Source organism: Castor canadensis, chromosome 3 (genome assembly GCF_047511655.1).
Source record: "Castor canadensis chromosome 3, mCasCan1.hap1v2, whole genome shotgun sequence".
NCBI lineage: Eukaryota > Metazoa > Chordata > Mammalia > Rodentia > Castoridae > Castor > Castor canadensis.
The window spans coordinates 163,973,566-163,986,358 of NC_133388.1; the positions used below are offsets into that span (position 1 = coordinate 163,973,566).

The window sequence follows — 12,793 nt, forward strand, 5'->3', positions numbered from 1 at the left end:
TGGTTGCTTTCGTAGTTTTCTTTTTATCTTTGGTTTTTATCAATTTAGTTATGAAGTGTCTAGAGGTATGTGTGTGTGCTTGGTATTTGTTCTATAGGGATTCTCTGAGGTGCTTATTGTCTGATTTGGTATCTTTCATTACTGTTGGAACTTTTTTTTTTTTTTTGGTGGTACTAGGGTTTGAACTCAGGGCCTCACATCTGCTAGGCAGGCATTCTACCACTTGAGCCATCCCTCCAGACCTACTTTTGGACAATTCTTTGTCATTATCTCTTGAAATATTTCCTGTATTCCATTTTGTCTTTTCTTCTCCTGGACTCTATTTTTATACATCAGGCTAACTCTTGTATTTTTATTGTTTTTCCCCCACTCTTTTTTATTGTCCTTTCTGTTTTGGTTTTAATAATTTTTATTGATTACTTTTCAAGTTTATTAATTTTTCATTGGCTGTTCTGAGTGTCATCATGAGCCAATCAAAGGAATTCTTCATTTTTTTTATTTTAGAAATTCCATTTTTTTACAATTTGCATTTCTGTTCTCTACTTGTTCAATATTGATCATCTTTTCTTTAATAATTTTAATCATTTAAAAGTTTCTGTGTGATAGTCCTAATATCCAAGTCATCTCTGAATCTAATTGTATGGATTATTCTGTCTCTTGACAATGAGTTATTTAGTCCTTGTTTTCCTCTTCTTTGTCATATGGTTTTGAGTTGTATTTATGCTTTGGAGTAGACGTGCCCTTTCCATCAGGCTAGTGATATTGGGGATTGAATCATCAATTAAGTCAGGAATTCAGATATGTTTGAATTTTGTTGTTACCATCATTATCTGTAGAACACCGTATTGTAAAATGCTTCAAAAGCAATGGGCTGTTTTTGCCTTGTGCTTAGGATAGATGATGAATTACCAGAAGTTGTTTCAGTGCTTTTGTTGCCTTTTCAGCCATTCCCACAAACCTGTACCACAGAGGATAGGGTGTCTCTCCCCATGGTGTCAATCATCCCCTGTAGTAGACTACTGGTGCTTATTACATGGCACTTGTCTTGTGGTAGGGAAAAGGGTGTTGTCTGTTATGTTTTTCTACTCTCTATTTTTGACAGACTATGCCTTGGGAATGGGTCTTGCTCAGAGTTACAGTCTCTCCTTACCAGGGAAGCCAATCTGACTTGTATGTCCAGTTTGTTTGGGGCAGGAGCTTCCACCCAAATCCTAGTGATAAAAAACCTCTGATTTGTATTTAGGTAGGATCCTGGACCCAAGATGGTTTCTAGCCCAATGGACATAGATTTTCTTCTTAAATCTTTTTCTTGACTGCAATGGCTTTTTTCCTCTATTCTGGGGATGATAGAATTTTCTTTCTCTCCTGTGGTTTAACTCATTTGCTCTTTTAGGAGAGAAAGTTTGAGGAATTGTGCCTGTACTTCAGCAGCCACAAGTCATTTCTTATGCCTGCAAATGTGCACTCCTGTTAAAAGGAGTCTTTCTGGGGGGCGGGGGGGACTTTGTTTTCATGCGTTACTTCCAGTCTTCGTTTTGAGTACCCAGTGGACTCTAAGGAAACATGCTATGAGTGTGAACTTCCTTTGAGTCTGGGTCCTTAGCTCTTCTAAACTGATATGTTTGCCCTTTCATATTATTTAGCAGTTTGTTAGAAGTTTAACGGATTTCCTTTTACCTGACATTACGGTGGCTACCTCCTTTTCTCATGTTTTTGTCAAAAATGCAACAGTGTGTCCCATTTTTCCTTGGAGAGACTTAAACTTTTATTTTAATTTTAAAGTGAAATCTGGCTTTACATTTATTTGCACAGCACCTCCCCAGAAGACTATTAATACTTCACAGTGTTAGTTTATACTAACAAATTATGTTCAGACTGCTGTGCAGATTTAAACAATTAGTGAAACGTTTCTAGTGTTTGTCTCTCTGAATTCTTTTCATCATTCCAACTGAGACTGCATCTCATTGATTTGAAGCTAGTAGATTTTAGCTCCACTGTGTAAGTCACATTAGCTTCTTGTATATATTTTTGAAGCTAAAATGTTGAAAAATAATAAGTATTTTAGAACATATGATTGAAAATATATTATAAATGGTAGGTAGAAATTTTAGACTTCCTTTTCAAAGAGATATTCTTAATATATATTGCATTCATTTGTTCTTAGGTTCTTAAATTGATACACACATCAGAAGGTAGAACTAACTGTAACATTTTTACCATGTAATGTGCCATGCAGGATGCTATTCTGTAATCATGAAATTAAATTTTTATCCTTTTATTCTCATTATATGCATTTTTTCTTTTGGTTATAAAATTGTGTCTTTAGATTGTGGTAATTTTTTTTCATCACCAGGAAACCAATTTTTAAAAATCTGTTTTCTCTGCAGAAAACTGCATCAACAATTTGAAATGTACAAGGAGCAAGTGAAGAAGATGGGAGAAGAGTCACAGCAACAGCAAGAACAGAAAGGCGACGCCCCAACTTGTGGCATCTGCCACAAAACAAAGTTTGCTGATGGATGTGGCCATAACTGTTCATATTGCCAAACTAAGTTCTGCGCTCGCTGTGGAGGTCGGGTGTCACTACGCTCAAACAAGGTACAGAAGCAAAAACCTGATAGTTTTCTTATAGTTAAGCTTATTGCAAATAAAATAAAGAAGGTAACTGCAATTAACACTGAAATTAACAAAAGAACAAAAACCTCTGCTGTCTTCATTTTAGATAAAAGTTGTTTTAATTTTTTGTGGAATTTAAAAGATATCTGTCTCATTATTTCCTGTCTGTTAGCTTATGCTTTTGTATAGAATCATTGGAGTCGTGGACTTTCCAAGATGTGAAGACAACTTAGAGAAGAATTGATCTCACTCCTTTATTTTATAGGAACAGAAAACCCAGACCCAGAGTGATTGGAGTTGATTCTTAAAGCCATATAACTGATGAATGTTATTTTTGACATATCTTTTTCATTGCTACTATACTTTTAAAAACCTTGTGGATCTGGTCTGGCTTGGCCAATGTCCTTTCCTTTTGAAAGAGGTGCATTCCAATTCTGAGGTTCTTTTTCATAATTTTCTACTTCTGAAGCTTTTTTTGTTTTAACATTGATGAGATAACATGGAGTTTACAGAAGAAATGGTGAAACTTTGTTTCAGACTTTAGATGTTTGTAGTGTATCTATCTGCTTGAGGGACTATGTTAATGTTACCCGAAGAATACTTTCTTGGAATTAGGAAAGGCATTTAAAATATTCATCTCAGTAAATTCTTTAGAATTTTCCTTTATTTCCTCACTCGTATCTTATCACCAAAATATTTATTTAGATAAACAGTTTTTAAGTAGGAAGCTAATCTCTTCACATACATTATTTGGACCTAATTGTGAGAATTAATTCTCTGGTGTGATTTCATTTCTTCATTTTCTCATTATTTCCTTTTCTTAACATTTTGTTTTTTTCCCCAAAATGAATCCCACATTTCCCCTAATCTTTTCCTTTGTGACTTACTGTTTCTTTTAAAATTTTACTTTGTATAGGTGCATTGGCTAGCAACCCCAGTAAAAATTTGAATTAGAAGTGGTAAAAGCAGACTTCCTTGTATGGCTCTTAATCTTAGGGAAAGCATTCAGTCTTTCAGTGTCAGGTGTGATGATAACTTAAACCTTACAGAAATGCCCTTTAGTCCAAATTTGCTGACAGGATTTTTTTTTTCCAGTTCTGGGGTTTGAACTCAGGTCTTTGTGCTTGTTAGGCAAGTGCTTTACCAGTTGAGCTATGCCCCCAGCCTGAGTTGTGTTTTGTTAGATCATGAATAGCTGTTGGATTTTCTCCACTTATTGGGGCTAATCTTATGGGTTTTGCTTTGCTAATGTGGTGAAGTACACTGATTTTTGAAAGTTAACTTAACTCTGTATTTAGCCATGGTACAATATCTATTTTTTATGGTAATAGTTTTGATTTGGTAAAAATTTTCTTTATAACTTTTGCTTCTAAGCTCACGAAGCATAGGATTCTGTAGTTTTCTCTTCTTACATTGTCTTTCTTTGGATTTGCAATTAGGGCAATCTAACCTAATGGATTGAGTTGAGAAGAATTTCCTCCTCTTCGATGTTTTGGGAGAGTTTGTGTAGAACTGCTTATCTTTTTTTCTATTTCATTTCTTTTGGTGGACTGAGGTTTTGAACTCAAAACCTTGCATTTGACAGGCAAGCACTCTACTACTTGAACCATACCATACCCTTTTTGCTGCCCTTTTATTTTTTCATAGGAGGTCTAACTTTTGCCTGGGATTGGCCTCAGACCATGATTCTCCTACCTCTGCCTCCCATGTACCTGAGATTACAGGCATGTATCACATGACCAGTTTCTATTTTTTTTTTTTTTTTTTTGCCTGGACTAGGTTAGATCTGTCATCCTCCATGTCTACCTCCCAGGAAGCTGGGATTACAGACATGTGCTACTACACCCAGGGCCCCAGCATTATTTCATTTTAAATGTTTTTAGATTTTACTAGTAAAGCCATCTGAGCATGTAGGTTTATTTTTGGGGAAGGTACAGTTTCAACTTCCTTAATAGATTCAGGGTTATTTTTTATTCTTGAATGAGTTTTCATAATTACTAAGTCTGTCAAAAACTTGTCTAGTTTGTCATAAGTTGTTGAACTGATAGCTATAAAATTGTTTGTGGAAATTCCATAATTACTATTTAAATATCTGTCAAGTTGGTAGTGATGCAAGTCATTTCTGTTATTAGTAATTTGTGTCTTTTCTCTTTTTATCCCATTCAGTCTGGCTAGATATTTGTTAATTTTATTGATCTCCTCAAAAAACTAGCTCGTGGTTGCATTGATTTTCTCTGCTGTCAGTTTCTGCATTGATCCTTATTATTTCTTTTTTCTGCTTTGTGGTTAATTTTCTGGTTTCTTAAGATGAGGTCATTGTTTTGAGACTTTCTTTTCTAATAGCAGATCACATGGTGTAAATTTCTTCCAAGCGCTGCTTTATTGGCATCTCTCAAATTCTCATACAGATCTTTCTGTTAATTTCTAATTTTTGGGAGGAGCAGCATTGGAATTTGAACTTAGGGTTTCACACTTGCTAGGTAAGTGCTCCATCCTTTGAGCCACACCTCCAACCCCTAATTTAATTCTTTTTTGGTCCCAGAATATAGTTCATATGCCTTGAATCTTTTGAAATTAACTGATACTAATTTTATGGCCCAGAATATGGTTCATTCTGTTAAATTTTTTGGTGCACTTTGAGAAGGACATATATTCTCTTACTTTTTTTCCTTTTGTTGGTACTTGGATTTGAACTCAGAGCTTCATGCTTTTGAGAGAGGCACTCTACTGCTTGAGCCATGCATCCAGACCCTATTCTGCTACTTAAATGTCCACTAAGCCAAGCTGATTAAGAGAGTTGTTCAATCTATGAAGTCTATCATTGTTCACTTTCTGCCTACTTATTTTATTAATTATTAAGTGAGGAGCATTGAAATAGATATAAGACAGTCCTGGGACTTGTCTGTGTTTTCTTGCAGTTCTATCAGTTTTTATTTCATGTATTTTTAAGCTGTGTTTTTAGGTACATGGGCATTAGGATTTTTATGCCCTTTTATGACCTCCCTTATCTTATGATGTAACCTTCTTTATGCCTGGTAATACTCTTTGCTTTGAAATCTACTTTCCGTAATCTTATTATAGTTTCTCCAACTTTCTTTTGGGTGGTATTAATGTGGCACGTGTTTTTTGTTCTTTTAGTAAGTCTTATTTGTTTCTTTATAGTTAAGTATCTTTCTTAAAGGCATATATAGTTGGGTCTTGTTTTTTTATCCAATCTGCAATGTCTGTCTTTAAATGGAATGTTCTGACAAAGTGTGTTTTATGTGCTTATTGACATGGTTTAGTTTGATACATTATCTTGCTTTTTATTTCCTACTTGTCCCATATGGTCTTTGCTTTCATTTTTCTTTTTCAGCCTTCAGTTGGATTTTTCAAATATTTTTTATGATTTCCTCTTTTTCTCTTTTGTTTGCTTAATAGCCATAACTCTGTTATTTTATCAATAGCTTCAGGGTTTGTAATATACTCCTTTATTACAGTTATATATCTTCAATTGATATTCCACCATTTCAGTGTTTCAGAAATTTACAATAGTGTACTTCCAATTTCACCTCTTCAGATTCCATGTTATTGGTGTCATATTTTACTTCTACCTGTTTTATAAATCTTACAATACATTGTTACCTATGTTTAAAAGTTTATCTTTAAAGAGGTTTCAATAAGAGGAATTTGTATTCATTTGTAATTACTAGATTTGGAAGAAGTTTCTTTGTACATCTGTATTTCTATTTGGTGTCATATGTATCTGTCTGAAGGACTTCCTTAAATTTTTCTTGTAGTGGAATTCTACTAGGAACAATACTTTCAGCCTTTTTTTTTTGTGCTCAAATTTCACGTGTATTTTTTAAAGACAATTTTGCTGCAAGTGTGAGGCCCTTAGTTCAAACCCCAGTGCTACCATTTTTTTTCTTCTTTTACAAGTTATGTGATAAAAGATTAAGTAAATTTAGTTAGGATATTTCTTGGTTTATTTTTCTCTTGTGTGTGTGTTTGGGTTGGTCTGAGCTTTTTGGATTTATGAGTTTATAGTTTTTTATGGAGTTTGGTGAATAGTTGGCCCTTATTTCTTCAAGTGTTTGTTGATTCATTCTCTCTTTTCTCCATCAATGACTCTTACTACTTATATATTAATATGTGTACAGGTATCATGTAGCTCACTCATGTTTTTTCTTCAAATCAAATTTTGTTTTCTTCCTGGGCTTTATTTTGTATGCCTTCTGTTTTGATGCCTTCTTCAATATTAGACCTGCTATATATTTTTTTTCCATCTCGGAAACTATTCTCTGTATATTTTTCATCTCAGACATTATACTTTCCATGACAAGTTGGGACTTTAAAAAATAGCTTCCATGCTCCAAATTCTTTGAACATGTAGAATACAATTATAATAACTATTCTGGTGTCATCTCTTGCTAATTCTAATGTCTCTATTAGTTCCAGCTTGGTTTTGACTGATAATTCTTACTCTTTATGTGATTTCCTGCTCTTTGCATGTCTGGACACTTAGGTTGGGTACTAGGCACTGTCGGTTTTACCTTGTTGGGTGTTGGCTATTATTTTTTGTTGTTGTTTGTATTCCTTTGACTCTTCTTGAACTTTGTTCTGGGATGCAGCTAAGTTACCTGAAAATAGTCTGTTCCTTTTCCATCTTGCATTTGTGATTTTTAGGTGGATCTGGAACAGTGTTCAGTTTAATGTTAATTATTCTCTTCTACTGTAAAAAGACTTTCTTGAACACATCTGCCAATGTGCCATGAACTATGAAATACGAGTTTTTACAGTCTTGCTGGTGGGAACATTCTCTCTTCTCTCTAATCCTTTCAGATTTTTTTTTCATTTTCTTGAATATTTTACTCATGTACATGCTTGCTTATCAATACTCAGCTGAAAAACTGAAGGGATCCTCTACAGATCTCCTGTGTTCTCATTCTCTCTTCTCTCTCTCTCTCTTTCTCTCTCTGAAGCTTTCTGTTCTTGGTAACTTGTCCTGTCTATGTGGACTCCACTTAGGTTCCCTCTTATTGTCTTGCCCCCCTGGAAAGTTTCTCAAAGTAGAAAGCTGGGGTAATTGTAGAACTTACCTATTTTCCCATCTTTCAACTTTCACTGTCCTTGTCAAGTGTCTTACAAAACATTCTTGCAACTGGGTAGGGTGAAGCATATGTGCAATCCCAGGTACTGCAGTTTGAAGTTTCAAGCCATCTTTTGCTGCATAGTGAGACCCTGTCTCAAATACAATAAGAAAGGGCTGAAGATGTAGCTCAGTGATAAAGTTGCCTACCTTGTGTAAGGCCCTGGGCTCCACCCTCAGATCTGTAAACAAAACAGAACAAAGCAAAACAAAACAAAATGAAACAACAAACTCGACAATAACAACAAAAGCATTCTTCCATATATTCTATCTACTTTTTGTTTGTTTCAAGCAGGAGGACCAGTCTGGTCCATGTTACCTCATTTAGGCCAGAATGGAAGTCTCTAATGACATCTGATTATAGTTTAAATGCCTGAAAATACATTCCCCAGCTTCTAATGTGTGATCCCTTTATGCTGAGTAGAATTTTAGCCAATAAATTAAGTACATTGAAAAATTAGAATATTCCTTGAAGATATGTCATATTGTGATCACTGTAAATCTCTGTTTTAGATTAGCCTGATAGGGATGACTTATTGAAGAAGGAAGAAGCCAGAGGCAGTGCCACCTCACTTCTTTTATAATTTTCTTAGATTCAAGGGCACTGTCAGAAGAATAAGAGATAATAAAAATAATCTAGATTTCAGCTCAAAGTAAACAGCCCTAGATATCTTTTATTGGTTTGTCTACATTTTCATTTAGGTAAGATACCTGTTATAAGAGCATTTAGATAAGGCACCTGTTATAATTTATATAGAAAAGCATTCCTTTGAATGGCATGTGTAAAGATGTCTTTATTCTAAGTAAAAAGACTATTGAATTCAGTTTGTGTGTTCAAATTTGATCATTGTAAGTTTGCTGCCTTATGTAATGGAAGGTTTTTGCTCTCAACAGATGATAAATACATTTCTTGGATTTACCCGAACCCCAAATGATTAAGCTCAGTAAAATTTGGTCAGACTATCCTTATGAAGTATAATAAAGAGAATATAAATATGTTATAACTTAATATTTCATTTTAAAGCTATTAAAAATTTCTTTTTACAATGTCTTATAGTAGTTTGTGGTGTTGTGTTCTGACCAAAATACCTGAGAAAACAAAAGGAAAGATTTGTTTTTTCTCATGGTTTCAGAGGGCTCAATCCATGTTTGCTTGGCTCCATGTTTCTGGGCCCATTGTGAAGCAGGAGATCATGGGGGTGGGAGTAGGTGGGAGGAGCATCTTTGCCTCATGGAAGACAGGAAGCAGAGCAAAAAGAGAAGATTTGAAGGGGGCCAGGCAAGATATAACCCCCAAGGAAATGCCCCCAGTGAGCTACTTCCTTCTTTCCACCACCTCCCAATAATGCCATATTACGAACCCATCAAGGGATTATCTCATCCTTCATGAGGTCAGAGCTCCCCTGGTTTAATCACCTCTGGAAAGACGTGCCCTCACAGACACACCCAATGGTGTGCATTATTAATTTTCTAAGCTTTTCATAATCCAGTCAAGTGGACAATCAAGAGTAATCACTCATCTCCCAATAGAACATAATAAAATAACTGTTTATTTTAATTCTGAGGCTCTTTCATATGGAGCCATCCTTAACAATTAATTATGTCTCTTGAGGTACAGTAAAGATAAAGATAGAATAAACAAAGTGTTGGACATATGGAAGGACAAATACAATAAGATTTAATGAAGTACTGCTTTCATTTACTTTCTTTTAATATGATACTCCCTCAGTAATGAAAGCTATATATTTAACCAAATGAAAATATAAGGAAGACATTATTTTGTAATATTGAACAGTGATATTGGAAAGATCTTAAAGGTAATATACTATGAGAATTACTTTAAGCTTTAAAGTGTGGCAACTTCAACTTTTTGATTTTTTTGTCTTTTGGTAAGAAAAATATATAACCATCTGCTTAATTCCAAACTGCTCAATTAATCTAATTTTGAAAGAAAATAAAGACTATACATTTTCGGACTTGTTTAACTTAAAATAAAATGTAACATATAATTTTTTCACTTTGTATATTATCAGCCTTGTAGAATGAGTGGAAAAGAGAGACACTCAAGTCCTTTAAGATGTATTGGTATATATGTGTTCAGTATATCAGATGGTAAGAACAGGATGGAAATACTGAGATTTTATTGTATAAGCAAATCATTAATATCACTTTTGCAAGTAGCTTTAATGGTTAGTACTTAAATTGTGTATTGAGATATCAAATAGTGATTAGAATATTTTTAATCATTCAGTACTTTTTAAAATTTCAAGCCACTGTACTTACTTATGTGCAAATCTATAGACTGTGTACTAGTAATATACAATCAAGTCTCTGTACATCCAAGGCAAAGAATATCATACATGAATTTTTTTTGGATTTTATAGAATCACTTCATACTAGTACATCAGAAAGAATTGAACATTCTCCAGGGAAAGAGTGACATAACTTGAGAAAATGTAGAGAACCAAGTTCTGTTCCTGCCCTAGTTTTGTTTGACATGTCACTTTATCTTGAAGTACTTCTATTCTCTGTGAAATGAAAGCATTGGTCTAAATGATTTCTGTGATCTCTTCTGCATTTGACATCTTATGATATTAAAATTTATATTATATTACTCATACAATTCTTGAAATACCTGAGAAGTATATTCATATGGACAAATGTTTCTATTGCTTAAATAATTTTTAAGAAGCTATTGAGAAGAGCTGTGAACTCTTCAACCCTACTGATAGCCCAGTGGTAGAGCACTTGCCTAGCACATACAAGACCCTGGGTTCAACCCCTACACTGCAAGAAAACAAAAGGTAATTGAGAAGCTTCATTAATTCCCTTGAGTTATTATATGTATATATTGTGAGTTAAACTTGGTTTTGCATCCTTTATCACATTTGTATAAAATGAAGATATTGAGGGTGCCACTATTTTAGACAAGTATGGTTTATAGGAATTTCAGGGATGGGTAGAACAGGAAGCTTATCAGAATTGTATAATTTACAGGACCACCATTAAGCAAGTGGTTGTATCAGACAGATTCTTAAACTTTTGTGCTGGAAAACTAAAATGTACAACAGCATTATTACACAACAGTAGTAGAATTGAACAGAATTTAAAAGAAGTGAATCTTTGTTCACTGGTATCAACCTTTCCAGAGGTGCAAGATGACTTAGTGACTACAGTCTAACTTGCAGAGAGGGGACAGTTTATATCTTCTAGTGCATATTAACACTGCGGAGGGAAGAAGATAAAATTTCAAGCCAAGTGTAAAGAAAAGCATTTACCTATGTGTGCATGCACTGAGCTACTGTCCATCTTGCAACATCTTTCATATAATGTTCACCTGCTTCAGCCCAACTCTTTAGCCCATTACCTGTGTAATAAGCTATGAGTACTACTGTGTAAAGGAGCAAGAAAACCTACAAATACTATTATTGCTGCCTATTTGGGGTTCTTTCTCTTTAGGAGTCTCTGGGTGAGTCCATGAATCTTTCATACTCTAGACTATATTTCAGTGCTCTTGAACCTGAGACTGTATTCCTTTGTTGTGGAGAGAAGGCTTTCTGGGAGGAGATACTGAAGAACTTCTAGGGCGGGGATTTCCATGTGCATTTTGTTTTGCTTTATTTGAGACAGGGTCTCATTGTGTAGCTCGGGCTGGCTTTGAACTCAAAATTCTCCTGCTTGCACTTCCTGAATGCTGGAATTAAAGGCATGACCTGGTCTTTGTAAATATTCTTAAAATTTACCTACCTGAGAGCACTTTCTGTTGTATGCATTTTTCTTTTTCATCTTACTTTTACACTTCCTCTTGTGCTTTGCAAATGAAAAACATGCTTCTCCACCTTACCTCTCTGAATCTAATCTTTGTACAGTACCTTGCCTCAGAATGTAAAAACCTCCAGGCACCAAACAGAGTGACAGTTCCAGAATGCATTGCCTTCAGGGACAGTAGTGAGGAGAGGGGTTTGTAAGAAATACAAGATAGGAAGTCACTTTATTTCATCCAGGCAATGAACTTTCGGCACAATTCTGTGCCTCATCTGTTGTTTTTAAAGTTAGAAATTGGATGTGAGATCGTTGTCATGGAAACCCATAATGACATTTATTTGAATTTAAAAATAAAGTAGGACTCTTTTGCTAGAAAGTTAGATTTGGCTGATGGTTTGACACTATGGGCTGATTTTCCTAATAGGTAACATAGTAGACGTTTTCCATGTATTTGAATGAGCTAAATGTGCAGTTCCAAGATTTGATGAAAATGTATTTAAAGCACATCTATAATACACAATACATCTAAAAATGTATCCTAATCATGTTAACTTAATTTTTAAGTGTTAAAAATATAAAAGGAGAGGAGAGAAAAAATATTCGTAGACTACTGGTTACGTAGCAGGGGCAAGGTATGCTTGGTTATAGGTGTATCTGCATTTGAGAGCTGCTTTTTGTATCTGCTTGCTCCTGAACCCTTGGAGTGTCAAGGATACCTCTCAGTACCTGATGTCTTTATATTCAGCATACACAGGGAAGATGAATAGTAGCACCTATGATCATAATAAAGACTATATAATAAGTTAAGGTTTAAAGGAATTCAGAGAAGCACCAAAGTTACAGTATAATAAAACTAACACTAGATATGGGAGCACAAAGGAAGTGGAATGCTGGCAAGACATGTGAAGTGGCTTATATATTAGTCATTTCTCCCTTATTCTTTTTAAATGTTACACTTAATACATCTCACCCAATTCCTTTTTAACTACTCCCAACAAAAATCTTTAACTTCAAGCATTAGCAACAAAATCAATGTACAATGAATCAAAGGTTTAAGTTAAAGTACTAAGTAATAATCAGTGTAGCTCACATCTGTAATCCTAGCTACTTGGGAGGCTGAGATCATGAGGATGGCAGTTCAAAACCAGCCTAGGCAAATAGGTTGTGAGACCCTATTGCGAAAAAACTCAATATAAAACAGGGTTGGTGGAGTAGCTCAAGTGGTAGGGTGCCTACTTAGCCAGCATGAAGCCCTAAGTTCAAACCCCAGTACCACCAAAA

General features: G+C 34.8%; 1 protein-coding gene across 33 annotated transcripts in view; it reads left to right on the plus strand.

The window, feature by feature from the left end:
* The window catches only part of Rims2 (regulating synaptic membrane exocytosis 2), a 573,766-nt gene that overhangs the window by 134,450 nt on the left and 426,523 nt on the right, over positions 1-12,793 (plus strand). For all 33 annotated transcript variants that reach the window (XM_074068988.1, XM_074068974.1, XM_074068978.1 and 30 more), the window contains one exon: positions 2,388-2,598. In XM_074068988.1, the coding sequence (XP_073925089.1) occupies positions 2,388-2,598 (211 nt within the window). The remainder of the gene's footprint in view (positions 1-2,387; positions 2,599-12,793) is intronic.